Consider the following 27,419-nt stretch of genomic DNA (forward strand, 5'->3'; position numbering starts at 1 on the left):
TTTAAAAGCAGGACTCCTGTCTTGAAAAGAACCTGAAAAGTATTTATAATGCACACAAATGTTATGAAATTTAATGTACAATATGGTGGAATCATGAAGATTTAGATTTGAGGTCAATATCAAATACTGCAGCCAGGCAGTACAGTTCAGTTTGATTGTCAGGGAATCAGGCCTGTTTTTGCCAGTGGTGAACATGTTCCTGGAACTTTGGGGTGAATCAGGATGGGAAACTGTTCTCTACAGTTAGAAGCACTTCTGATGGTTTGGTATGGGCAAGGTGGTATGGGCAAGAATTTATGAATTCTGTGTAATAGCTAATTAGTGTTAGTAAACCAGCACAGCCTCAGGGAAAGTGAGTGACTGACTCACATAAGTATCTGTACCCTTTAGAATTCTTGAGCAATTTTTGTAGGAACATTTCCAGAATCTTAATACATGTGTTTTGGTGTGATTTTTAACAGTGTTTGAGAGGTTCAACCAGTTATTTAATCTAAGTTTGAACCATGGCTGAGAGTAAATGCACAGGCTTTCAGCAGTGCTGCTTGCTATGGGATGAAGAAACAATACTTTCAAAAAACACACAAGAAAGGCAGTGTATGAATTTTCATCAGACAGCAGCTCTACATGACACACTTCAACTGCCATATCCCTCAGAAAAAAAAAGCAGATTGCTGCCAAGCTGTTGGCAGAGCTTTTCACCCATATGATGACTGGTTTTCTCCAAGTTATATTCATCATTTTTCACGGAAAATGGGTATCTTATGAAGCAGGTTGAAATTTGTCCCCCCTGCATTTTTTTATCTTCTAGCCATCATGGAAATGAGGACGATAGTTAAGACAATGACTCCAGCAATTCCACCAATCCACATTCCCAGGATGTTCCCATGGACCTGCCTTGACTGACACCTCTCACCAGTGAAGAAGAAGGCTTGTCCTGATGGGCACCTGGGAAAACAAAGCACACATTCAGTGGGTCTTGTCAGGAGCCTTGTCATGTTTTCACCCCACAGACCTCACATTTGCTGTCCCAGATGAGCAGTTCCTATTGGAGAGGTTCATGTCACAACATTCCCACTTTGTTAGGAGGCTATTTACACACCCTGGAAGCACCACAGAATGAGGCTTCTTTGCTTTATGCAAAGAAACCTGTCCTCCTGGCTGCTGGTCAGAATTAGTAACTGGTATTTTCTTTCTGCTACTCCTTGAAGACCTGGTGGCTTAGACCTTTGAGGTCTGTAGCTCTGACTACTTTTTAGCTGCATCACTTGAAGAAGAAAGCCAAGGCAAGGAGGGAGGAGGTCTGTGGTACCTGCAGCTTGCTTTTCCTTTCACATTCACACAGATTCCATCATTCTGACAGGGGTTTGGGTCACAGGGGTCTGACAGATAAGGCAGCTGGTCTTGATTGGGCTCCATGTCCTGGACTGCTCTCTTCTGCCTTTCAAGAACAAGGCCTTCCGTGAGGGCAGACTGCACATGTTCAACAGGAACTTCAGTGTTATTGAGGTGAATTATATCTTTTAAAAAAAAGGAGAAAGACATCAGAATCAGTGAATGATGCTATATGTAGTGTGCCTCATAGCAGGGGCTCAGAGGGTTCTTTCTGGGCCAGAGGGTGCTACTTGTCCATTTTCCCTTTACAGAGCTCTTGCTGTACCACGACAAGTCCTGTGTATTTAAAGCACAAGATAGAAAATAATACTGAAATTACAGAAACTAATTAGGTAAATCTGTGATGGCCTGTGATACTGTTCTATTTGGAAATAGACACCATGGGGACGACCTTTAATATGGTCAGTGCTTAGAAATGGACAAACTTACTGGTCGGAGTGCTTAAAAGGTGTCTAAGAAGTTCACATTTCAATACTCTAGTTTTGAAATGTGAACAAGGGATCTAGTGCCATTTAGATCCCTCTTAACTCACAATCATTTTAGTCAACCTCACCCACCTGACACTAGGACACATAAATGCTTTTTTAAGTTGATCTCCATTAGGAGAGATCTTGGAGACAAGTGTCAAGAGTTATTTGAATGTATGAAAATAGAAGGAATCACCTGTTTTGTAAGGAGAATCTGGAAAGGAGTCCTTACCATTAAACTCTGCAAAAATAATCAGGTCATCATTTTTCAGGAAGCTTCTCCGTCTCATCTGGCGGTGGGATATGAAGCTACTCCACCCCCAGGACACACTTCTGTAGCAATTGCACGACGCATCAAATCTTCCAGCAATTGATGGTTTATCCCATATTAGAGCTCCATCTACAAAGAGGAAATGAGAATCACAAAGTTGTGCAGCTCAAAGTATGACATTACTTTTTCCTGCATTACTGTGTTAAAGGGAATTTATGCTGTAAAAAGGGAATTTATGCTGTAAAGTCAAGTTCTGGCCTGAAATCACCAACCAAATCCCAGAAGAACAAACACAAATTGCCTCCTCATTGTTACCAGCTAATAGTTCCCTCCTGAGTAAGGACATTCCCCAACCAGTTTGTAAGTACCTATGGTTCAGAATTTATCTGATTTTGGTCATTACTATGATTTTGTTAAACATATTAATATTGAGGGTTTAAAAGCTCCTCCTGAAAAAGTATGAACTTAATTTCCACTAGAAAAAGCAGAAAGGGATGAAGATTCATGTGTAGTATTTTATTCTGTACCAAACTCATTTTTGTCCTATTATTTCTATCATAGAATCACAGAAAATTTTGGATTGGAAGAGACCTAAAAGATCATCTCATTCTAACCCCCTGCCATGGGCAGGGGCACCTTCTACTAGACCAGGTTGCTCCAAGCCCCATCCAGCCTGGCCTTGAATCCTTTCAGAGATGGGGTATCTACAGCTTTTCTGGGCAGCCTGTTCCAGTGTCCCACCATCCTTACATTCGTGAGCCTCACATCCAGTGCCCCTCACATCCTCACAGTAAAGAATTTCTTCCTAATATCCAATCTAAACCTGCTCTCTTTCAGTTTGAAGACAATTCCCTTTTGTCCTGGCACTCCATGCTTTTGTAAATAGTCTCTCTCCATTTTTCTTGCAGGCTCCCTTCAGGTACTGGAAGGCCACAATTAGATCCCCTTATTGTTCAGCCTTCTCTTCTCCAGGCTGAACAATTTTGAATTAACACATCCGTAGGAAAGGGTGAATGTTGTGCATTCAGACCACGTAGGCTGAGGTTCACTGAGTATGTTGAAGTTGATTGAGCCTCCAAAATGCAGTTTAACTTAAATTATTGTTTAGTGACAGAATACTGCACCTTGCTGGCATTCCATCCGCCTGTGGTGATATGTCATCTATGACAATGGACAAACTACAGTTAGAGTGGGAATTGCCAGCTCTTGGTAAAAATCTATATTTAGAGTCAAGCTCAGATACCCCAGGGGTTGTTCATAATAATATCAACCTTATACGTGTCACTTTTCATGTTATACAATCTTCCACAGGCAGGAATTCTGCGTCACATGCAGGGAAGATGTACATGGGAAAGTGTCCCAAATCAGGAAATGTGGCCAAAGTTTCTCAGCTCTGAGTCCTACACTCAGTCCTCTTACTCAGATTCCTTGGCTGTCATTGTCAACATTCCTCCAGGCAGACACCACCCACCTGAGATAACTTGGTTCTTGCTCGTGGTGAAGCTTCTGCTTGAGGACATCCTTTTCAGGACGTCGGGGTCCTGGTCCAGCACGGTGAGCGTGGCCTGGCGGTTCAGAGCTGGCCACTCCAGAACTCCATCGTTCTCTCCACTGCACAGGTGGAAGGCAATACGGGAATAGCCACTGTTCTGGTAGTTGGGCAACACAGTGATGCCAAACCCATAACCCTCAGGGCTGTAAAACCGAGGGCTTTCAATCATGCTGATGGAAGAGTTCTCCAGGATTTTGCTGAAGTCGTGAATGACCCACACGGCTGTGGGACAGGGCATCTCTGTCAGGGTCACATCATCAATGGCAATGCCACCTGATGAAGAGCTGGGGCTGCCCTTCAGTCCTTGGAAGAGGTAACGGAACTTCTTCTGAGCATTGAGGGTCACGTGGGCAATCTTCCAGTTGGAGTCACCGTCCGCTTTGGTAAAAGGAAAGAAAAACATTACCATCAGTGTGATTAGAGATATTATAGAGCAACTTGCCCCTAGCCATCCATCCCAGCTGTACTTTTAGACAACTGGATCCCTCACAGAGTCCTGAAGGCCAGAGATCTTAAGTTGATATTGTGACTATAATGTATCCACATTATTTTGTCATCTAAATGCTTTGGACATGTTGTACAAGGAATTCTTCACACGTTAGGGAATGACAGCCTCCAGTACAAAGGGCAACAGCCTAAGGGCTATGATTAAACAAGATGGGAATCAATGACCCAATGTGTTCCTGACACTTTTTCATGAATTTATCTTTCACTGCAAACTACTGCAGCCTGATGTAGGCAGGTTAGAAGACCAGTCTTGTGTTTTGACAACATAAATCACATACAGCCACAGTGGCTGAGTTTGTCCTATTTAGCAAATCACCTGAAGTGGGAATCCAGTTCACGTTTCCAAAACTGCATATGCTTTTATATTTCCAATTATCTAAAAATCAGTCTGGGGTTCTAATTGACTGCAGAGGAGCACACGTATTTTACACCTGAACAGCCCACTCTTGGATCATATAGCAGCCAGTGGAGACACAGTTAGTCTCCATCATGGCTTAGGGTCTCTCTCAATCACTGAGTGTAACATAATATTAGGAATGTTGTGACTTCTGCTGTGAAGCTCCAAAATTACATTGTTACAACCAACAGTTTCTCTGCTAGATGTGGTCATGTAATACCAAAATTCTTAGCTGTATTGCAAGATAACTGGTAACTCTGGGAAAAAAAATTTGGTTTCTGAGCCAGTCTTCTGCATTCATGGACACAGTAAGACCAGTCTGCCCAAACATTCATTTTATTTCCAGAATTACCTTGAAAGGTTTGTATTTTCCTCAGCTTGCGAATGTTCCCAGTGCCATCATCCTCTTTAAGCCAGATGATCAACTTGTCAGAAGGGCTTCCTGTTGTCCTGTAGAAGAACTGGAGGCACTGCTGAGTTCTCTTTGGATAAAGGATTCGGGACTCCAGGATTGCCACCTCATCTGCCTGGCCAGAGTTGGTGTCGAAATACATGAAGTACCCAGCATCTGGGAAGAAAGGGTAGTCTGTCACTGCCTGTTTACACATTTCCTGCAAAGCTAAATGGTGTAAATTCATCATTTCACCTGCACTCTTTTAGTAAACAGAAGAGTAGTACTTAACATGAACAATAAAGGAAATTACATGTGACAACTATCCAAGATAGACTGGGACAAGAACAGGAGTAGCAGTTCAGCATATATATATATGGAACTCACAGCTGTCATCTCATGTCAGTTTTGCATTAGTTGGTTTAATTGGAGTTTGGATTCTTCAGGAATGTCAGAGATATATGAGGAAGAGAATTCAGTGTTGACCAGAAGCTATTAGTAGATACTTTTTTAAAACTTGATTTATACTGAAGATAATTCAAAAATGAGATCTTAGAGGCCATATGCTATATTACCTTGAAAAGAGTAAGATGATTTCTTATCAGCAATAAAGATAATAAACAAGGGTTGGACACTGTCCTGACCTTGAACATGCAGAAGGTCTTTTTTACAGCTTACCCAAACACTTCAAAACTCAATGACTCACCATAAGAAAATTACTTAAGAATTCCTGCTCCTCTATTTCACCTTAAAATATCTGAAGTGTTCTTTACTTTAGTTTTGAAGTGTCTACTTTTAACCTCATATTTACAAGGGTTCACCATTTGCACATCTATCATATCTTGGTATCAAACTAAGTTGTCATGTCTTATCTGTATTGTGTTGCTGTTTAGTTATTCAATTTAGTCAATGATTAAATTAGTAAGTTAATATTTTTAGCTGTTGTGTAAAAGTTCCATAGACTCTCACACAAGATAACATATCTGAGAATCACTGGATGGTTTAGGTTGGAAAGAACCTTAAAGATCATCTTGTTCCAACAGTTATGCCTGCAGCTGCATAAAGGCAGTGCAGCTTCCTGCATGGTTAGTGAAGGGTCTTGAGCTGTTTATCAGGTTATCTCTAACCAGTCAGGGGAATTATCTTCATTCTGTTCCACATGGCATCAATGCTTTGAACTCATATCCACAGAAAACTTGACAGAGATTGCTCTATGCAATGTATGACACTTGACCATCATTAAACTTATTTTAATTTAAGTGTATTAAATCCAAGTATGATTACTCTTGCTCCAAGTGAGAAGCAGGGCTGTGAGCCTGTTGTTGCAATTGTTATAGTAACAAATCCCCAAATGATCTAGACTCTACCTCCTTTTTGATAAGAAAATCAAAAAAAGGCAACATTAAGTACCTACAGCAATTAGAATATGGCCTTGGCAGATTTCAGCAGACTCCCTAAATGTTACTCTCCCTCCTTCAATTTAGCTGGCAATAAGACGGAAGCCCAGAATATCAAAACTGTCTGGGGAAAATAGGATCTATCTATGTTAGAAACTTAGAATTTGCCCCCATTTGAAATGATTGCAGAACCAGTACTCAAAAAATGTCAGAAATTCCTGATGGAGTCAATGACCCTTTGGAGGTGCCATAGGGAGAGACACTCCCTACTCATGCAATTAATTTCTACACTCTGGAAATTCTCAGAGGCACCCACCCCTCTCCAATAACTCTTCAAAAACCATTGATACTTATTTTGTACTGAGTCACTGGATGTTGAAACCTAAGTACACATTAAGTGCCCCATTCAGACAGATTGGATTTTATATGATAAACCCAAAAACTCAGTTAAATTATCTTTTACAATTGTACTGTACAGGGTGAGAAAAAGAATTAAGAATCAGCTGAGGGTTAGAAGCATGTATTTCTAGAAAACATCAGGTGGTTTTCTTGAGTTATATTCTTGGACCTGATCAATAACTACCAACATTATAAAAGGTTGGACATGTGTTCTTTCCAGTGGGAGAGTCATTTGGGGGAATAAACTAATCTTTAGTGCAGAAAGCCGAAGAGTAAAAAAGCACAAGTGAATGTGCTTTAGGTCAGGAGTCCTTCCTCCTCTACTGAGGCAAAATTTACCAGAGAAGTAATTTTTATCTTGGAATTGTGTAGTAGTTCACCCTGTCTAAGCAATGACAAATTAGGCTCCTGCTTTTCAGAACTGCCTGTTGGGATTTAATCTTTATTCTCAGCTGTAAACTAGCACCCCGTGACAGTGACTGGGGCTCACTGCTCTATTTTTGAGAATGTCTTCCTTTGAAAAATGGTGAAATTACCATGTCAAAATAAAAAGTATCCCTGAAGTCCTATCATAAAATCTTTGCAACTTTCTTCTACTTCCAGAACTAGAGTTCCCCAAGCTTAACTTCCCATTTGCATTGCAAACACAACATTTATGAGTGGCTACAAGTGCTGTTTGATTCTTATCATGAGGTAATATAATTCTTACACTGACTTTGCAAGTTGCAGCAAATAGTTTTCCAGGTTATATTTAAAAGACCTCTAGTTAAGATTGTTCTTTGTCCCCTTTAATCTTGCTGGTGTGGACAACATTCCACTAAATTGAAAAACTTTAGTGAGAGTGGGAAGGCAAACACTGTCTAGAGTCTTTAACACTTCTCTGAACCATCATTGTAGTCAACCCTGGAGAAAACCCAGCTCAGGAAGTGTTTTGTTCCTTTCTTTTACCTCTGCAGAGCCCAGAAACTGTGTGGTCCTCCTGCCCCACCAAGCTGCCCTGTTGGTGAACCCAGTCTTGGTCATTGTTGGTGCCCTGGATCATACCACAGATGTTTTCAAGCTCGAAAGAACACTGGTCCAAAAAGGTGTGAGTTGAAGCTGAAAAAAACCCAAACACATGGTCACCTCAGAGTAAGCTACTAGCTCATTAAAATTTCTGCTCTAATTTTGTTGGGAGTTGTTTATAGAAGTTTAACCACCCTATAGAGAAGGCAACCCTCACGTTAGCAAATGTGAGCCCAGTGACTCAAAAGAGGAAACATTGATTCCTGGCGGGATTCCCTGGATAAAGACAACAATCTTTGACCTCTTTGCAGAAGGTTAATAAGCCCCATGTGGCAGTGACAGATGGTGACTGTCTTTGTGCCTCTTTGCCAGCCTTGGTGTATTTAACCATTCCTTGGCTGAGGTTATTGTTCTTCATGGCAGTTCTCTCATTGATGAGCCTGAGCTCTGTCCTTCCACTCCAAGCAAAGTCCACCCAGTTACCTTGGACTTGGTTCAGCTGAATTTGCCTGCAAGGTGATGCTTCTGCTGGCAGCTCTGAGAGGACAATAACTTCTTGGTGACAACTGTGATCAGTGATAACATCTCCAACCAGCTCAGCAAACACCTAGACAGTGTGGGACTCTAGGCCCAGCCCATTTCAGGTGCAAAATAATCTGATTAAGTCTAAATGTCAGTAAAAGAGGACAAAGTGCAGTTGCATTCACCTCAAAAAAGCAGAACAAGGCTGCCCACACACCACAGGCAGAACACAACCACAGGTCTGAACTCTTGGGAGCAGCATGGGAGAAAAAATGTGAATGGTTTGACTTTTCTTGACTAATTTTTATGAAAATAATAACAGTGAGAAGAGCCAAAAAGGAATGAGAAGGGAATAAACTGTTTGTATTTATCTGCACACTACAGGTCCTGTCCCATACCTCTTCAAGCACATTTGAGAAGAGCTTTTGTGAGCTTAGAGAGGTAAGGGAGGTGAACCAACGGGGCTAAAGTGTAACTAAAGAAATGGTTTGCCATGGTTAAATTCTGACTTACTGCAGTTGTACATGCGATTCAGTCTCTCCAGGTCAATGGCACTGAAGTCTAGACGTTGTCCAATTATGTCATCAAATGCTGGTATCTTTGCTGTGATTGTAGGGACACTTGCATTTTTGTTAAATGAAAAGGGTTGATAGTGCATCACTGATTCGTAGTCATAGGGGGTGTTCAAATCAGTGATGTAGGTGTCATCATACTTCTCAAAATTATGCTCTCTGCCTGGTAAAAGAACAGAAAAGTACTTCCTTTTTAGAGAAAATGGAAAGGAAATGGCATTAGCATGTCCCCTTGGATACAGTTTTCTAAGGCACAAGTTTTATACCCAAAAGCATTTACTCCACAACAAAATACTAAAACTTAGCAACATTTGTGTTTGTCATTTGGACAACAAAGCAGTGCCCTAAACCAGGAAAATAGCCTTTGGATTGCAGTTCTGTGCTCTCACAGGTGACTTCAGTAAATTCGAAAATGAATATCAATGAGCTGTAAAGAATGGGATATATAGGAAGTTAGATTAGAATTAATAGGAATGGTTTAATAGTAATTATCTTGAAGGATTAGGTTTAGGGATTAATGTAGTCCATTCCAGAAGCTGTGAATATTGATGCAAACATTTCCCAGGGTATTAGATCATAAATGGAGAAGGAGAGAGAGGCCCTGAAACTCATAAAGGAGACAAATATGACAGCCCTGAAGTATCTTGAGTTTCTGTTCTTCTTTGAAATAAATAGTGCCCTAGCAATCTCTGGGGGGAAAAAAGAAAGATATTTTTACCCTAGATTTACAATCTTGATATGATATTTCTATTGAAATGGCTTTTGGAAACATGTTTCTCATGGTATCTTGGTGAAGTAATTTGTCCACAGAGAAAGCTTTTCATCATGAAGGTGTCTGCTAGGGCAAAGAGAGGGAGCCATTTCACATGCTTTGGTATAGAAGCAAAAAGAGCTTGCCAGCACTTACAATTGCAAATAAAGTGTTCAGAATATTTGGCATTCTTTTTCAAAGACATAACAGCACATGACTGTGCTGGTGGGTAATTACACTTTCTCTGCTCAACAACTGCTCTCCTTTTCTGCAAATCACAAAGGTCTTCAGTTCAAGGCTTGAGATTATATAAGGGCTTGGAATTGTTTTCTTACAGAGACTTGAATTGCACTTTTTATCAAAACTAAAAAAAAAAAAATCCCCACCTCTTCTAGTCACTCCTTTTCAAATAAATCATTGTTATGTAATACAGAATCAGATCTCACAGAGGACAACAGGAAAAACTGCCTAGGGATCAGGAGGACTGTGAAGAGTTTGCTGAAATTCATAAAGCCTCTGAATGTGGTGATACTAAACCTGAAGGCAAGAACCAGCAGAAATACACTGGGGTAGGACAGAGCAGGACAGAGCCCTATTTCATATTTTCCATCTGATCTAATAACTTGAGAATTTTTCATGTGCAAAGTGAATATTTTCAGTTTCAGGAAAGCCTGAATCTCTGAATATAAAAACCTTTCAGGTTTCAAAAGGATCTTTGCCTAGAGAAGAGCTACCTCAAAACTCACCATCTAAATAAGTTTACAATTTGCATTACATGGTAAAAGAAAACAGATTCAGAAAGGGGAATTAATTTGTTTAAAGTAAGAGAGCAGAGCAGTCTAAGAGCCAAGGGGAAATAAAAGTCCTGATTTCCAAGCAGGGCCTCTCTCCTGTGGCCTATAACAATGCCTGGGTTTGACCAGAGAAATTGCACCAAAATTTCTTAATTTACAGTGGTTTCAGGTGTGGCCCACCATTTCTAAAATTCTATCTTTAGGAAGGTCTTTAAATATAGAAGTGAAAATGGGATATTGATAAATCTACACTTTGAAAAATCTAACTTGAATGTTAAAACCCACCTGCAATAATTTCATCCCACCAGATATTCACATAGTCATCCCGGTCCATCCTCGACTGCTCATGGTAAAATCCTAAAGCATGCAGGATCTCATGTTCCACAACTGCTTTGTGGTCACACCCTGACCCAATTGAGAGGTTCTGTCCAGTCTGAAGGTCTCCCACCATGGACCAACACCTGAGAAAGAGGGAAAGTTTACTCTCTGTTCAGTAGTTTTCTTCTCCATATTTAACTTTTCAATCTGCTCACTGGATTTAGAGTAAGATTGTAAAAGTTTTTAAGATTAAAGGAGTCACATAAATCATTATTTAGATGACCACGTGCCTTGATCCCCTAAAAATACTCTATCTTGAAAGCAGACTAACCTTCTGAAACTATCACTACATTACTTATCCTCTGTGTCAGAGAAGCTCACCCTGCATTTTTGAAAGCCACAGAAGTTTTGTCGTGCATCAGCTGCCATTTGGCCAAGGAACATAAAACATACAATGTACATGGAAACAGTAAATTCATCAAAACAGGCTGAGGGTTTTTGCAATAACTTAGGGTAGAGAAAAGACCTAGGAGTATTTAGAACAGCAACATTTGGTCCTTTTTCACAGCAACCATGCTTTGCACTGGCCAGAGGTGTGAAAATACATTTCTAGAATTAAATCTTCAATACTGACTCGTCAAAAAATCATGGTGCTTGTAAACTTGTAAGAGGAGTGTTGTAGGACACTCAAGGAAGGCAGAAACATGAATTTTTGGGAAAACAAGAAATATTCACAGCTGATATAGTAAGAAGATTTTTGTGCTTTTCTACATTTTCTTTCAAAACATATTTAGTCGTAGGAAATAAATCCTTTCAGTTCTTGGAAACTTGAATCTCTGTGCATAAAATCCTTTCAGAGTTTGAGAGATCACTCATTAAAGAAGAGCCATATCAAAACAATAGGAATATTACAATAGATTGTCTTTTTTTGTCTGTCTCCCAAATATTTCCAGACTTAAATTCTAGCTATTCACATTCACATTCTTGGTAAATTAAAAGGATTTACATGGGGGTCTTCATCAAAATGGGGAACAACCCTAGATGGAAAAGTGGAAGTAGTTGACAAAACCCGAGGGATGCTGGGATTCACCTCCAGAGCTCATTCTCTAAATACCAGTCAGCAGAGGGAGCAGCTCCTTGCAAGCTCTTTGTCTAAGAATGTAAGATGAGTTGTTTTCCTGGTAGCCTCTTTTTCTCTACTGACAGCAAACCTTTGGACTGCTGAAGTCAAATGGAATGAGCACCCAGCCGATTCTACATGGCAAAACTAAACAGAAGTAGATAATACCCTCACCCAGATTGTTTGGTAAAGAAAATGTAACTTCTTTCTCCTTCATATGGCTTGAAATCAACGCAGGACTTCAGGCGGAACATTTCAAATGACTGGAGAATCACTGCTTTGGCATTCAGATCTGGAAAACAAGGACAGAACTTTTAATATATTGCAGTTTGTTCACCTTGGAGAAGAGATGTACAGATATACACGTGGAACCAAAGGAAAAATGATTGAAAAGAGGAATTATTGAATTTGATTAAATTGTGGTTTGCTATGTTAGCTATAGAATAAAGAAAGATAATTTTGATATAAACAAGACTACAATAAGTAATTATTAGTGAAGCCTAACATTTTTAATTTGAAACAGTTCTGGAAAAGGCATTTTTTTATCACAGTGACTGCAATACACATAAGGATTGGAGATAATATCTGAATAAAGTGTCTGCATTACCTAGGTCATCACCCAGAATATAGGGAATGGGAAACTTCCATCTGTAGGTCTCATTTCTTAAGCCATTTCGTTGATTTTCCTGAAAAGCGAATTTACACCTGGTGATGTATCTACTGTAGGGAGAAGAGCTGATTTGTATGAAAAATACAATTAAGACAAACAACAGAAAGCTTCTAATTACTTACAGGGAGCAAGATATCACCCTGAAAGAGGTCCAGTCCAGCAGCTGAAATGCAATTTAATCAAAGATAGTGTCAATGAATTTCAAATGTATTTCATAAACCACACTGAATCTGCTTATACAAAGCTAATGTCCTTGGACATCTACAGAAAATAAATAAGGACCAGTCTCTACACACTGAGATATAGGTAACAACAGAAGTAACAACAGTTTCTAGTTTCTGCTCAATATCTACTTCTTGGCAATGTCTGCCTTTGTGGTGGCACCATAATCCATGGTCACCTTTGCTCTGCTTGCTTTCAGGCAGTAACAAGACTCACACAATGGGACAGTGATGAATAAACACCTAAGTTGTTTTCCACAAACAAAAAACTTTATAAAAAAGTTTTGCAAAACTTTATAAAAATCATATAGAGATGGGCAGAAAATACAGTTGGGACTGCAGAGTCCTTCTGAATCATACAGTGTTTTTCTGCATTAGAAAGATGGGTCTGTCCAAACTTCAGGAACAAAAGATATCTGCATCCCTTGTTTACACAGACTTACAGTCCTGGAAATATTCAGGTGTCACAGAGAGAGGAAGGTAATTCTAAACTCACTTGATTTTAATTCTCTTGTTACCATGAGCAACCTGAACATCAGTCTCCTTTACAATACTGAAAATTCAGAATGATGCTCACAACTCTTCAGGCCTCATGAGAATTTAGGCATGAACTCACCCAAGTTGATTTCGGGAATGTCTTTGAATACCTCACCAGCTCCAGCATCTGCAAGACAGTCAAAACATAAAGTGTTTGGATGTGGTAGTTCACAGCAAGTAGAAGAAAATGCTTCAAAACTCAAACCAGCTCACACAGCACTTACCAGCTTCACCTGAGAGGTCTCCCACCTGGAGAAAATAGAATACAACCAGTATAAGGTATGAGATGTCTCTGGACTGAGAGGAGCCTGTAGAAATCAGGTTTTACTTACAGAGACTGGAGAACCATAGAGAGAACATAGCAGAAGTGTCAGGCAGAGTGGGAAGATGCTGGAGCCCATTTTTGCAGTGGGAACAGAAGCTGGTCACCCTCATCTCTGGCAATATATAGAGCATGTTGCTGAGCTTTCCGTGGAGCATCAGCCAACCAGCATCAGACTTTCCACCTTTGAAACATTAATATAAGAGTTAGATTTTCTCCTGGATGGCACCTGATGGCATTGCTCTTATCAGCTACCTAAGTTCACTTGGAGGAGCATTGCAGAAAGGAATGTGGTAACTTTATGTCTTCAGTGCAGCTGGTAAAAGACCCACCCAGACGTCACATAACATCTTCTTCATCTGGCCCAAAGTTGATGACTCTTTCCCCTGCATTTGTTAGCTATCAGCATTATGACCTTGACTGCACAGGAGAAAAGCCATACTCTTAAGCAGAATTATTCCAAGTTTATAACACTCCAGTGCCATTAGAATTTGGCCCAGTGCCACTTTCAATTAATAATTACATTGCATTGTAAAGATTACAAGTAAGTGAGATATGATTTATGAATGCCCTGACAATGTTTTTCCCCAGCTAATCCCATCCCAGAGCTGATGCTCCATGCACAACCTGCCACTCTCTGTCTCCAGAAGCAGTGACTTATAGCAGTAATCCTTGGCCTTCTAGGATTCCATAAACTCTTGTCCTTCACCTTGCTATCTTCTTTGTCAAGGACATGGATCAGGAAGGGCTCCATAAATCTCTAGTTTGCTGTGCATCAGTATTCCCACAGCTCCCATGTGCCCTGGAGTACCTGAGTGTCTTTAGCTTAGGCATGGAATCCTGCTCCTTGATTTCTTGACCTCTTGAATTACAAGTCATGGAAGTGAGGATGCTCACCTCTATGTTCAGCAATAAGATAGGAAAGAGCTTTGTGCCATGACACCACTACCCGTAGCACAAGACAGAGAGCTTGAGTTAAGTAGGTTTTGAGTAGGAAATGGACCTGTCCTAGAAAGGAGTCAGTCCTTCAACCTAAGCAACATATTTTTCTCTAAACAAATCAAAGTAGGAAGCTATTCATGAGAGATAACATTGCAGAGGAAAAAGTACAGACATCTATTCTTGTTTGGAGAAGAAGGGCCCCAAAGCATTAATCTTTCACCTAACATAAATGAATGTTCTTCAACACTTTCTTTTAGGAATTATTGTTTCTGACACCTAAGCTGAACAGGACACATTACCAGTAAAATAAGCAAGTCTCAAGATACATCATATCAAGGCCATTTTCACTGGTGAGCAGTGAGAGTCAAAACACAGCACCAAGGCCATATTTCCAGATGTTTGGCGGTGTGTTATACGTGTGTATTATAAAATTGGCTTTTCGCAAGATGTGTGCTATATGATTAATAACATAGTAAGGATATAAAGATATAAGTTTATTTCTGCTATTGGTAAGACTAGATATAAAGGGAGTAGTTGGTGTAAGTTTGCTTAAACTGTCTGTTTGGTTGGGATAACATCCAGTGAACATGTAAAGAAGACTCTGCTACTGATAACACCAACTATCAGCATCTACCACCCGCAGAAGGCATGGACCAAGGCCCAAGCTGGACGCGATAGAAAGGACACAGCCACGAAACACGCATGCTCTAAAAAGGCGGACCCAGGGAGGGGCCATGCAGGGCAGTTCCTGGAATATGGAAACTAGTTTATGGAATTTCATATATCGATATAACGAGAAGGGTATTTAACGAGTGTCTCTGAGAAAGCAAGGTGTGGACTTGGCTGAATACCAAGTCACCCGGCCGGCCGTTCTTGGTTTTTTCTTATCTCCTAATTGTCTTAACTATTTTATTAAACAAATTCCTTAAAATTTACTAAAAAGTGAACCTCGTTTTTCACATGGTGGATGTGAAAAGGAAGCAAAGAATTGATGGAAAAGCAAAGCTGTCTGAAAAATGATTGGTTTTTGTACCCTTAACTTTAAAACAACTCAAGACCCTAAAGAGGATGTCTAAAGATCAGTCATTCTGAGGGCATATATTTGTTTTCATAGACTTGTATATAGGGGGCCTCTTGGATGCCTGTTAGGCACTGGACCAGGCTCTAAGGTCTCCCTGGAGCCTTCTCTTCTCCATGCTGAACAGCCTCAGATCTCAGCCTGTTTCCATAGCAGAGGGGTTCCAGCACCAGTTTCATTTTGTCCTCCCTGGAGGGCAGTGCAAGCACATTGTTCCATTGGCTGCAGTTCTGTAAAAAACTTGATGATGGGAAAAGTTGTTGCTCTTCCACTCTGGGTAGTACAGCATGTGCCTTTTGGTCTCCTACACCACATTGTATGAAGTGCCCAAAATTGCTGTGCATCAGTATTCCCACACCCAAGGGCAGATTCACCCGAGATGCCTGGACACAAGCACTACCTGGTGTCACTAAATGCAGACAATACCTTTTGTTAATCTGCTTGCACTGGTTTTAACTCCACTGTAACACAGATAAACTTAGAGACAGAAATGTGGCTGGAATTTACATCCTTCGTAAAAGCAAGAATGAAAACAAATGTCTCTGGAGCTGGAAAAATTGTCATATCAAAATGTCACCAACCACATTTTTAGTAAAAAAATTACCCATCCAGATTCTCAATTTTTAGATAAGTTTGTTTCCCTTTGCAGGGCTTGAAACCAACACAAGACTGAACTTGTCAAATGCCTCCAGGTTAACAACTTCAGCACTCAGATCTGAAATACACAGCAGAGGATAAAAACAACAGTTGCTATGTTTTTAAGAATTATAAGTATCTATAATTCTAGATAGAAAGAATGAATAAGCGTACATTAAAAATAGAAGCATATATAAAAAATATCTACCTGGATGAAAGAGCAGGTGTCTGTTAGCAAAGTATCCTGACTGGAGTCATTTTGGCAAAGGTCGTACAGAGATAATATTTTGTTAGATAAACTGACACTGCTGAGACAAATGAGCAGGCTTTTGGATATCCAGGGCACTGTTCAGGTACAATTGGAAAATTTTATTGCATGTTATATAATCTGAAATGTTGTCAACTTTGAACTTAGGGCAGTAAAAAGTTATACAGGAGATATACATATGATTTTAAACGAAATATACTATTTATTTTTCCTCCTGCATTATTCAAAGCTTAAAATAATGTCAAAAATCACATGGCAACAAGGATAATGCTCTGAACTACTTCACTTAGAAAATATTTGCATATCCTCTCGGCCTGTACTGAGCTGGGACTGGTAGGAAGACTCAAGACACAAAAGGTAGAGCAGATCAAAATGAATGTTTTTCAGATAAGGATTCCCTGACTTGTTTACTCACTTCACCGCTCTGGCTGTGCTTTGCTGAGTGCAAACCCCACTCTTAGTGACCATCATCAGAGGTGACCAAAGGACAGAAGAACCCACATAGTGAAGCCTGACACTGATCAAACAGGGCCCAGTCTCAAATATACAACACTCTCCACTGCAGAAAAACATTTCCGCTGCTTATGTCACCCAACACAGCCCACCTGAACCAACATTCAAATAGTCAAAAGTGACACCGGCCCCGAGTAAGGGGATACCCAGCACATTTACATCCCTGCACCTGCCCTGCTCCCCACAGCAGCACCACCAAAATCCCCCCCAGCAGCAGCAGCAGCAGCAGCAGCAGCTCTATAAAGCTCCTCTTGCCATCCCTGACACTCCACCAACAGCAGCCACTGACCTGCCTCAGCCTCTGCTGCCACAGCCCCCTTGGCCAGCACAGCTCTGCTCCCCAGCTCACAGCATGGAAGCTTGTGACTCTACACACCAATACAAAGTCACTTCATATGGGGCCACAATTGTGGCCATCACCACCCTGGAGGTGTTTGCTGGCATGTGGATAAATGCTTTCATTGTTTGTGTGCTTTGCACTGGCTGGGTGAAAAAGAAAACCTTGAACTCGAATGAGAAGATTCTGCTGTTTCTCAGCTGCTCCAGGATTTCCCATTTGGGCTTCATATGGGTATACTTCTTCCTTTCAATAATTTATCCCAATCACTTTTATGTTCACCCCATACTTCAACTACTTTCATTTTTTACAGCTTTTTTTAATTATTCCAACTTGTGGGCTTCAGCCTGTCTTTGTGTTTTTTATTGCATAAAAATTACCAACTTCAGGAACAGGTTCTTCATCTACCTGAAAGTAAAAATTGACAGGATGGTGCCCTGGCTTCTCTTGGGGTCAATGCTTTCAGCATTAACAACAGGCATCCTTATCTATGACCTCAGTGAAACTGTGCAGAGTAACAATCTCACTTTCACCTCCCTCGGAAATATTTGGAAATCCGATTTCAGAATGGATAAATATTTTTTCTCTTTCCTTCTTGCTGGTGTCGGATATGCGGCTTCATTCATGGCAGTCATCTTTTCTGCTCTTTTCCTTCTCTTTTCTCTCTGGAGACACAAACGCACGATGCAGACAAACTCCATGAAGGACCTCAGCATGGAAGCCCACATCAGAGCCATGAAATCCATCCTCTCCTTCTTAGCCATGTACACCATCAACTTTGTGTGTTTGATCCTGACCATAATTTATACCATGAAGAAGGAAAATATCATGAGACTTCTAATATGCATATATCTGTGTGCTTTTCCAGGGGTTCATTCCCTTATTCTGATTTGCAGCAATCCCAAGCTGGAAAAGGCACTGATAAAGATGCTCTCCTGTGTCAACTGCAAGTTTTTCAGGAAGTAGGATCTGTGATAAAAGCTGGAGTCCATGCAAAATGTTAATCTTTCACTGTAGAAAAGATGTGATTTAATTTCTAATGCAGCTCTCCAGGCATTGTAGATGATACTGATGTTCACTCTTCAACATCTCAGTTAACAAAATGTCTTTCATATTTCTTGACTGAAATAGTTGTGAATTAAATACTTTATTAATGTATTTAGATTTAGCTAAATCTTTTAGATATATTTATGTTACTAACAAAGCCATTTAGCCCTGATTGTGGGAATGGTGCCTAATTCCCTGTATGATGAAGGGATTCATGTGGCCATGAGAGTCTGATGGTGGGCTGATGGATTATCAGGCACAGGCCCCTTACCTCTACCTCAGCCTGGTGGAAGAGGGAGTGATGCTAATGAAATGTTCAGCCCCTGCCCAACACTCACAGCCTTTGCAATCTGCACCCTTGGCAGCCCTCATTTCCATAGCAGCTGGCTGCCCACCACCATTTCCCATGGCAGCAACAGGGGATTTTGACTGCAGCCTCACCTGCACTTCTCCCAAAAGGATAGATCTGGCACTTGAAATCCTCCCTGGCAGAGGATGAGAATATGACCCCCACTGTGCAGGACAACAGGATTGCTTCACTCTCCTCCCCAAAGCAGGGAACACCTCCTTGCTAAGATTTGCTCTTCCGACTGTGTCCAACTGTACCCTGAGGAAATTCTGTTAATAGGCCTAACTGATGATAAAGTTGAGCCTAATGAATCACTCATTGCTCTTCTAGTTTTGGTTATCTGGGTGTTTTTTTAATATATTTGTAGCTATGCCAGTGTGTATATTTATTAGTGTAAATTCCAAATTTGTATTTCTACAATAAAATGCATTATTTCTGATTCTGTGACTCTGAAAGTTCTTACTGAACATGACGACACTTACATGTTGAATTTGCAGAAATCAGAAATTAGGGTGAGCTGCACCCAGGCCCTTTGATCTCTGAGGACCAGCAAGGGGTTTCTTTTCTGTCAATTGTCCATACTCTTAGTAGAGCAGAAAAATATGCAACATTGGTATACAAACTGGCTGCAAATAAAAGAATAACAATTCTGCAAACCTGTCACAAATGGTTTCATTTTCATTGAAATGGTTGCACTAAAGAGATTTACGTCTCTTTTGGTTCACCTTGCTTCCTGCTGGAGCTCTGTGCTGTGTGATATATTGTGGGCTGTATCACTGTCTGGCAGGGGCTGAGAGCTCTGTGTGAACATGCTGACCCCTGTCACTCACCAGAGCTGGTCACTGACACACAAACAGCAAGGCAGGAACGGCCCCAGGGAGCTCAGGGGGCGCAGAGCCCCCTTCCCACACCAGCCCTGAGTGTCCTCTGTGCCCCACTGCCTGCAAGGACAGGATTCCCTGCTCTGTGGGACTGCTCTCCTGGCCTGCTTGCACTTGGTGATGACATTGCCTTTCCCCAGTGCATTCTGGCTCTGTGAAATCCCCAGGAATGTGGGTTTGTGCAAGGTACAGCACGGAATGAAGCCACAGCTTCATCTCCCAGTGACCCACAGGCAGATGTATGAGGTGCCTGGGCCAGAAGCTGCAGCTGGGGGCCTGCAGGGTCTCAATCAGTTGAGGTCAAGGATGTCTCATGCTGGGAAAAGGCAGTTCTTGGCCCTCCAATGGACCCACCATGGGACACTGCTCAGCCCATGAGCAACACTCTTGGCTCCTCTGCTTAAAGATAGTTTAATAAAGGACAGAAACACATCCAAGCAGTGAGGACTGAGGGATATTGTGAGACATAGTTCTGAAAAAAAGGGCTGTGGGAGGGGAGAGGCTGCTCCATGTGCTAGAGAAAGAATTTCCCAGTAGCCTGTGAAGAGGACCATGGTGAGGCAGCTGTGCCCTGCAGCCCATGGAGATCTATGGTGGTGGAAAGGAGATCCCACAGCAGCCTCAGGAGAGCCCCACAGCCCAATAGGTGGGGTGGGTGTATCCTTCAGGATTGCAGCCCATGGAGAGGCCATGCTGGAATCAGCTCATCCTGAAGGACTGCAGCCCAAGGGAGGGACCAACATTAGAGCAGGGGAAGAGTATGAGGAAAGAGTGGAGGAGACTTGCAATAAACTGACTGCTACCCACATTCCCCATCCCTCTGCACTGATGTAGGGAAAAGATGGAGAGAACCCGGGAAAGAGGTGTCAAATTGATCAGAGGAAGAAGGGGAAGGTGGACGCAGCTGGTTTGAATTTTCCCTTTCTTTCTTGTCAACCTATAATATTTCCAACAGTCAGTAAATGACTTGGTTGTTTTCTTGCCAAGACACTTTTGTCCATGCGAGTAACTAGTGGATGATCTCCCTGCCTTTATCTCAATCAATCCATGAGATTTTACAACCTGTTTTCCACCCCTACCCCAACTGTAGGTGAGAGTGAAGGAGTAGCTGGGTGGGGATCTGACACCTTCCCAAGGTCATCGCATCACAACAGGTGAAACATGAAAGAGTTCCAGTATATACAAAGCAGAACCTGAATTGGAGGCTTCTATCACCAACTCAGGTCCAGAGGCAGATCTTAAACATCTCTTCTGGACACAACTCCCCCGTGAAAGGCCTTGAAAGGACAAGAACAGCCACACCTCCATTCTTCCTCTCCTGCTGCTCATGCACTTTATCCTTTAACATGAATCCCAACCAGTTTCACAGGAAAGACCTGGAGGATCCATCTTATTCCCTACATCCAGTGCAACATCATCCCTCAGAACCTCACGTGCCACAAGACTCAGCAGGCAGAACCAGCACCTTGCATGGGTTACCATACAAAACAAGAAAAGCCCCAGCAAACCACCACACTTCATATCTCTTCTTCCAGTTCTGTCAAATCCTGCAGAATGTGACACCCAGCACAGAATCCCTGTCCTGTGCACCAGCCCCGCTCAGCTGGCACTGGAGGGGACAGGGTGTCCATCAGCAGAGCCCCACTGCACAGCCCATGGGCACAGATGTAGGATGTGCCCAGCCTGGAGAAGTTGACACATAGGAGATGTCAGAAGTCAATGGGAATGGCTGCCCAGTGCTGGCACAGTATGGAAAACTGTTCTGGGTCACATTCCAAGTTTTTATGATTGCCAAAACACGTACAATTAGCAGGATGCGATATGAATATTCATGTAACATACTGCTGGCACCTCTACCCCAGAGATAATATGGCTGTCAACATTCTGAAGAGAGAACATGCTGGTAGATCATTTCCTGTAGCCATAGAGAACTTTCTTGGGGTTTCCTTTTATTTGGTATCACCACAGCATCCGATGAGATCTCCCTGGTCTTACTGTGGTCCTGATGTGCAAGGCCCAATGTGCCAGTCACTGTACAAACCCAAAGGGCATGGCCAGTCCATGCCCTACAGAGCCTAACACAACCTGCCTGTTCAAAGCCTCACAGCTTTCAGGGTCTACATTAATTTGGAAGCTTTAGGGGACAGCACTTTTTGAGAAACTCAGCAGGGTACCATCCTAAAAAAGCTTCACTTTGCCAAGCACATGAGATTGGAACCCTGGCATAGGATTTGTCCTTTTTTGTACCCCTTTTCCTCCATATGCTCCAAAGTAAACCTATAAAAAATTCCAGCTTTTCTTTTGGTGTCTCCTGGCACCTGCCCCACTATGTGGCACTTCACTCTTGAGGCAGTGCCATTGGTAAAAAAAACATCGATTTCAATGACAATGAGGGATCCAAAAAAAAAATCACTTTTCCAGCATCTTGGTTCAACTTGGCAGCTCCCAGACTCTCAGACTCAAAAGGACAGTGAGTCCCCTGACTGTTCTCTGCTGAACACAGCCAGGGCTCTGCATGATCATCAGAGGTGACCAAAGGACAGAAGAACCCACATTCTGAAGCCTGACACAAAACAAACAGGGATCAGTCACAAAAGCACAACACTCCCCACTGCAGAAAAACATCTCCGCTGTTTGTGTCACCCAACACAACCCACCTGAGCCAACATTCAAATACTCAAAAGTGACACCGGCCCCGGGTAAGGGGACACCCAGCACATTTACATCCCTGCACCTGCCCTGCTCCCCACAGCAGCACCACCAAAATCCCCCCCAGCAGCAGCAGCAGCAGCAGCAGCAGCAGCAGCAGCAGCCCTATAAAGCTCCTCTTGCCATCCCTGACACTCCACCAACAGCAGCCACTGACCTGCCTCAGCCTCTGCTGCCACAGCCCCCTTGGCCAGCACAGCTCTGCTCCCCAGCTCACAGCATGGAACCTTGTGACTCTACACACCAATACAAAGTCACTTCATATGGGGCCACAATTGTGGCCATCACCACCCTGGAGGTGTTTGCTGGCATGTGGATAAATGCTTTCATCCTTTGTGCGCTTTGCATTGGCTGGGTGAAAAAGAAAACCTTGAACTCGAATGAGAAGATCCTGCTGTTTCTCAGCTGCTCCAGGATTTCCCATTTGGGCTTTTCTTGGGTAAACAACTTTCTTTCAAGGATGTATCCCAATTACTTTTATGTTCAGTCCATACTTCAACTACTTGCATCTTTTACAACCTTTTTTAATTATTCCAACTTGTGGGTTTCAGCCTGCCTTTGTGTTTTTTATTGCATAAAAATTGCCAATTTCAGGAACAGGTTCTTCATCTACCTGAAAGTAAAAATTGACAGGATGATGCCATGGCTCTTGCTGGCATCTGGGATTTCAGCCTTGTCCATGGGCATCATTATGTATGACATCGCTGAAATTGCACAGAGAAACAACCTCACTTTCACCTGCCTCGGAAATTTTTGGGAAGAAAGTATCAGAATGGAAAAACATTTTTTCTCTGCTTTCTTTCTCGCTGGTGTTGGATATGCGGCTTCATTCACAGCAGTCTTCTTTTCTGCTCTTTTCCTTCTCTTTTCTCTCTGGAGACACAAACGCATGATGCAGACAAACTCCATGAAGGACCTCAGCATGGAAGCCCACATCAGAGCCATGAAATCCATCCTCTCCTTCTTAGTCATGTACACCATCAACTTTGTGTGTTTGATCCTGACCATAATTTATACCATGAAGAAGGAAAATACTATGACACTTCTTATATCCATATATCTGTATGCTTTTCCAGGGGTTCATTCCCTTATTCTGATTTTCAGCAATCCCAAGCTGGAAAAGGCACTGATAAAGATGCTCTCCTGTGTCAACTGCAAGTTTTTCAGGAAGTAGGATCTGTGATAAAAGCTGGAGTCCGTGCAAAATGTTGATCTTTCACTGTAGAAAAGAAGTGATTTAATTTCAAATGCAGCTCTCCAGGCCTTGTAGATGATACTGATGTTCACTCTTCAACATCTCAGTTAACAAAATGTCTTTCATATTTCTTGACTGAAATAGTTGTGAATTAAATACTTTATTAATGTATTTAGATGTAGCTAAATCTTTGAGATATAGCTGTTTTATTAACAAAGCCATTTAGCCCTGATTGTGGGAATGATGCCCTAACCCCCTCTGTGCTCAAGGGATTCATGTGGCCATGAGAGTCTGATGGTGGAGTGATGGATTATCAGGCACAGGCCCCTTACCTCTACCTCAGTCTGGTGGAAGAGGGAGTGATGCTAATTACATGTCCAGCCCCTGTCCAACACTCACAGCCTTTGCAATCTGCACCCTTGGCAGCCCTCATTTCCATAGCAGCTGGCTGCCCACCACCATTTCCCATGGCAGCAACAGGGGATTTTGACTGCAGCCTCACCTGCACTTCTCCCAAAAGGATAGATCTGGCACTTGAAATCCTCCCTGGCAGAGGATGAGAATATGACCCCCACTGTGCAGGACAACAGGATTGCTTCACTCTCCTCCCCAAAGCAGGGAACACCTCTTAGCGAAGATTTCTCTTTCCACTGTACGCTGGTGAAGTTCTGTTAATAGGCCTAACTGATGGTAAAGTTGAACCTAATGAATCACCCATTGCTCTTCTGCTTTTGGTTGTTTGGGGTTGTTTTTAAATATATTTTTAGGTATACCAATGAGTGTATTTATTAATGTAAATTCCAAATTTGTATTTCTACAATAAAATGCATTATTTCGGATTCTGTGGTTCTGAAAGTTATTACTGAATATGACAAAAGTTACATGTTGAATTTGGGAAATCAGATATTAAGCACAGCTGCACCCAAGCTCTTTGATCTCTGAGGGCCAACACAGGGTTTCTTTTCTGCCAAATGTCCATACTCTTAATGGAGTAGAAAAATATGCAACATTGGTATACAAACTGGCTGCAAATAATGGAATAAAAATACTTCAAACCAGCCACAGATGGTTTCAATTTTCCTTGAAATGGCTGCAATTACCAGGTTTATCTCTCTTTTGGTTTACCTTTCTTCCTGCTGGGGCTTTGTGGTGTGTGATGTATTATGGGCTATATCACTGTCTGGCAGGGGCTGAGAGCTCTGTGTGAACATGCTGACCCCTGTCACTCACCAGAGCTGGTCACTGACACACAAACAGCAAGGCAGGAACGGCCCCAGGGAGCTCAGGGGGTGCAGAGCCCCCTTCCCACACCAGCCCTGAGTGTCCTCTGTGCCCCACTGCCTGCAAGGACAGGATTCCCTGCTCTGTGGGACTGCTCTCCTGGCCTGCTTGCACTTGGTGATGACATTGCCTTTTCCCAGCGCACTCTGGCTCTGTGAAATCCCCAGGAATGTGAGTTTGTGCAAGGTACAGCACGGAATGAAGCCACAGCTTCATCTCCCAGTGACCCACAGGCAGATGTACGAGGTGCCTGGGCCAGAAGCTGCAGCTGGGGGCCTGCAGGGTCTCAATCAGTTGAGGTCAAGGATGTCTCATGCTGGGAAAAGGCAGTTCTTGATCCTCCAATGGACCCACCATGGGACACTGCTGAGCCCATCAGCAACACTCTTGGCTCCTCTGCTTAAAGATAGTTTAATAAAGGACAAAACCATGTCCCAGCAGTGAGGACTGAGTGATATTGTGAGACACAGTTCTGAAAAACAGGGCTAAGGCAGGGGAGAGGCTGCTCCATGTGCTGGCGAAAGAATTTCCCAGTAGCCTGTGAAGAGGACCATGGTGAGGCAGCTGTGCCCTGCAGCCCATGGAGATCTATGGTGGTGGAAAGGAGATCTGACTGCAGCCCCAGGAGAGCCTCACAGCACAATAGGTGGGGTGGGTATATACTGCAGGATTGCAGCCCATGGAGAGGCCACGCTGGAATCAGCTCATCCTGAAGGACTGCAGCCCAAGGGAGGGACTAACATTAGAGCAGGGGAAGAGTGTGAGGAAAGAGTGGAGGAGACTTGTTATGAGCTTACTGCTACCCCCATTCCTCATTCCTTTGTCTTGTAGTGTACAGCCTTTTTAATGGTTTGCCCCTAACTTCCCCCAGTCCCCCATGCCATTAGTCTGGCCCTAGAGAATGTTCCCTCCCCTTTCCTGTCCATCAAGTTAACCCTGCCCGTTCTTCCAGGCCCTTCTATGGCAATCCCAAGTTGTCCCAACCCATCACTTGTCAGTTAAAGTTACTTCCTTCCCCCTGTTCTGGAAGATTCTGTGTTCTTCAGCACCTAGGTGGTGTGTCAACTTTGTATCCTCTCCTTTGTGTCCCCTTATTGGTTATAACCCTTTGTACCACCTCTGACAATCTCCATCTGCTGTGCTACCATTGGTTGCTGTGTTGTACCACCCCTTGTGCCACCCCCTGTTTAAAAACCCCGTTCCCCTGAGAGCTGTGCACTCTCTCCCTGACCCTTTCAACTGGAGTAAACCTCTCGTTGGAACCTCATATTGAGAGCCTCCCTCTACTCCTTCGCCCGGATCTTTGTCATTGCCTCCTTTGCCTGGATTGGGGTTGCACACCCCAGAGGTTCTGCAGCAGACACCATCTGTGTCCCTGCAGTTCCCCACACTCATTGTAGAGCTCCCACCCCACAGCCAGCTGGAGCTCTGGAAAACCTGGGAATGAGGTGTCAAATTGATCAGAGGAAGAAGGGGAAGATGGAGCAGCAGGTTCAAAATTGCTGTTTGTTTCTTATCAACCTACGATATTTTTAACAGTCAGTAACTTACTTGATTGTTTTCTTGCCAAGACACTTTTGTGCGTAAGAGGGACTGCTGAATATCTCCCTGCCTTTATCTCAATCGATCCATGAACTTTTCCATCCTGTTTTCCATCACTATCCTGCCCGTAGGTGAGAGTGAAGAAGTAGCTGGGCGGGGATCTGACAGCTGCCCAAGGTCATCACATCACAGCAGGTGAAACATGAAAGAGTTCCCATGTATACAGATTAGAATCCAAACAGAAAGCTTCTATTCACCAGCTCAGGTCCAGAGGCAGATCTTAAGCATCTCTGCTGGACACAACTCCCCAGTGAAAGGCTTTGAAAGGACAAGAACAGCCACACCTACTTCCCCTCCTGCTACTCATGACAGGCCCAACCACTTTCACAGGAAAGACCTGCAGGATCCATCTTATTCCCTACATCCAGTGCAGAATCATCCCTCAGAACCTCACATGCCACAAGACTCAGCAGGCAGAACCAGCACCTTGCATGGGTTACCATACAAAACACCACAGCCCCAGCAAACCACACTGCAGATCCCTTCTTCCAGTTCTGTCAAATCCTGCAGAATGTGACACCCAGCACAGAATCCCTGCCCTGTGCACCAGCCCTGCTCAGCTGGCACTGGAGGGAACAGGGTGTCCATCAGCACAGCCCCACTGCACAGCCCATGGGGACAGATGCAGGATGTGCTCAGCCTGGAGAAGTTGACACATAGGTGATGTCAGAAGTCAATGGGAATGGTTGCCCAGTGTTGGCACAGTATGGAAAACTGCTCTGGGTCACATTCCAAGTCTTTATGATTGCCAAAACACATGCAATTAGGAGGATGTGATATGAATATTCACAAAACATAGTACTGTCACCTCTATCCCAGAGAAAACATGGCTGTCATCATTCTGAAGAGAGAAAATGCTGATGGCTCATTTCCTGTAGCCATAGAGAACTTTCTTGGGGTTTCCTTTTATTTGGTATCACCACAGCATCAGATGAGATCTCCATGGCCTAGTGTGATCCTGATGTGCAAGGCCAGG

The 27,419-nt window shown here is 42.7% G+C and overlaps 3 protein-coding genes across 3 annotated transcripts; 2 read left to right on the top strand and 1 right to left on the bottom strand.

The window, feature by feature from the left end:
* Nucleotides 1–83: 83 nt before the first annotated feature.
* MEP1A (meprin A subunit alpha) lies at nucleotides 84–13,724 on the bottom strand. The gene is made up of 14 exons (XM_083856653.1): nucleotides 13,616–13,724; nucleotides 13,508–13,532; nucleotides 13,363–13,410; nucleotides 12,648–12,688; nucleotides 12,463–12,541; nucleotides 12,030–12,147; nucleotides 10,703–10,878; nucleotides 8,814–9,035; nucleotides 7,722–7,871; nucleotides 4,939–5,154; nucleotides 3,602–4,060; nucleotides 2,092–2,259; nucleotides 1,310–1,517; nucleotides 84–945 (listed from the first exon to the last, which is right to left on the bottom strand). Exons 1-14 carry the CDS (start codon nucleotides 13,682–13,684, stop codon nucleotides 798–800), a joined length of 2,127 nt encoding a protein of 708 aa, XP_083712779.1. The 5' UTR covers nucleotides 13,685–13,724; the 3' UTR covers nucleotides 84–797.
* A 3,670-nt stretch (nucleotides 13,725–17,394) lies between these two features.
* Nucleotides 17,395–18,345, top strand: LOC310907961 (taste receptor type 2 member 9-like; the record flags this gene model as incomplete). Its single annotated transcript, XM_083858547.1, has 1 exon — nucleotides 17,395–18,345. One exon carries the CDS (start codon nucleotides 17,395–17,397, stop codon nucleotides 18,343–18,345), a length of 951 nt encoding a protein of 316 aa, XP_083714673.1.
* A 4,240-nt stretch (nucleotides 18,346–22,585) lies between these two features.
* LOC310907959 (taste receptor type 2 member 9-like) lies at nucleotides 22,586–23,539 on the top strand (the record flags this gene model as incomplete). The annotated part of the gene is made up of 1 exon (XM_083858545.1): nucleotides 22,586–23,539. The coding sequence occupies one exon, from the start codon at nucleotides 22,586–22,588 to the stop codon at nucleotides 23,537–23,539; it is 954 nt and encodes a 317-aa protein (XP_083714671.1).
* Between the last annotated feature and the right edge of the window lie 3,880 nt (nucleotides 23,540–27,419).

This window comes from Zosterops lateralis, assembly GCF_965231275.1.
Source record: "Zosterops lateralis genome assembly, chromosome: 3".
Lineage (NCBI taxonomy): Eukaryota > Metazoa > Chordata > Aves > Passeriformes > Zosteropidae > Zosterops > Zosterops lateralis.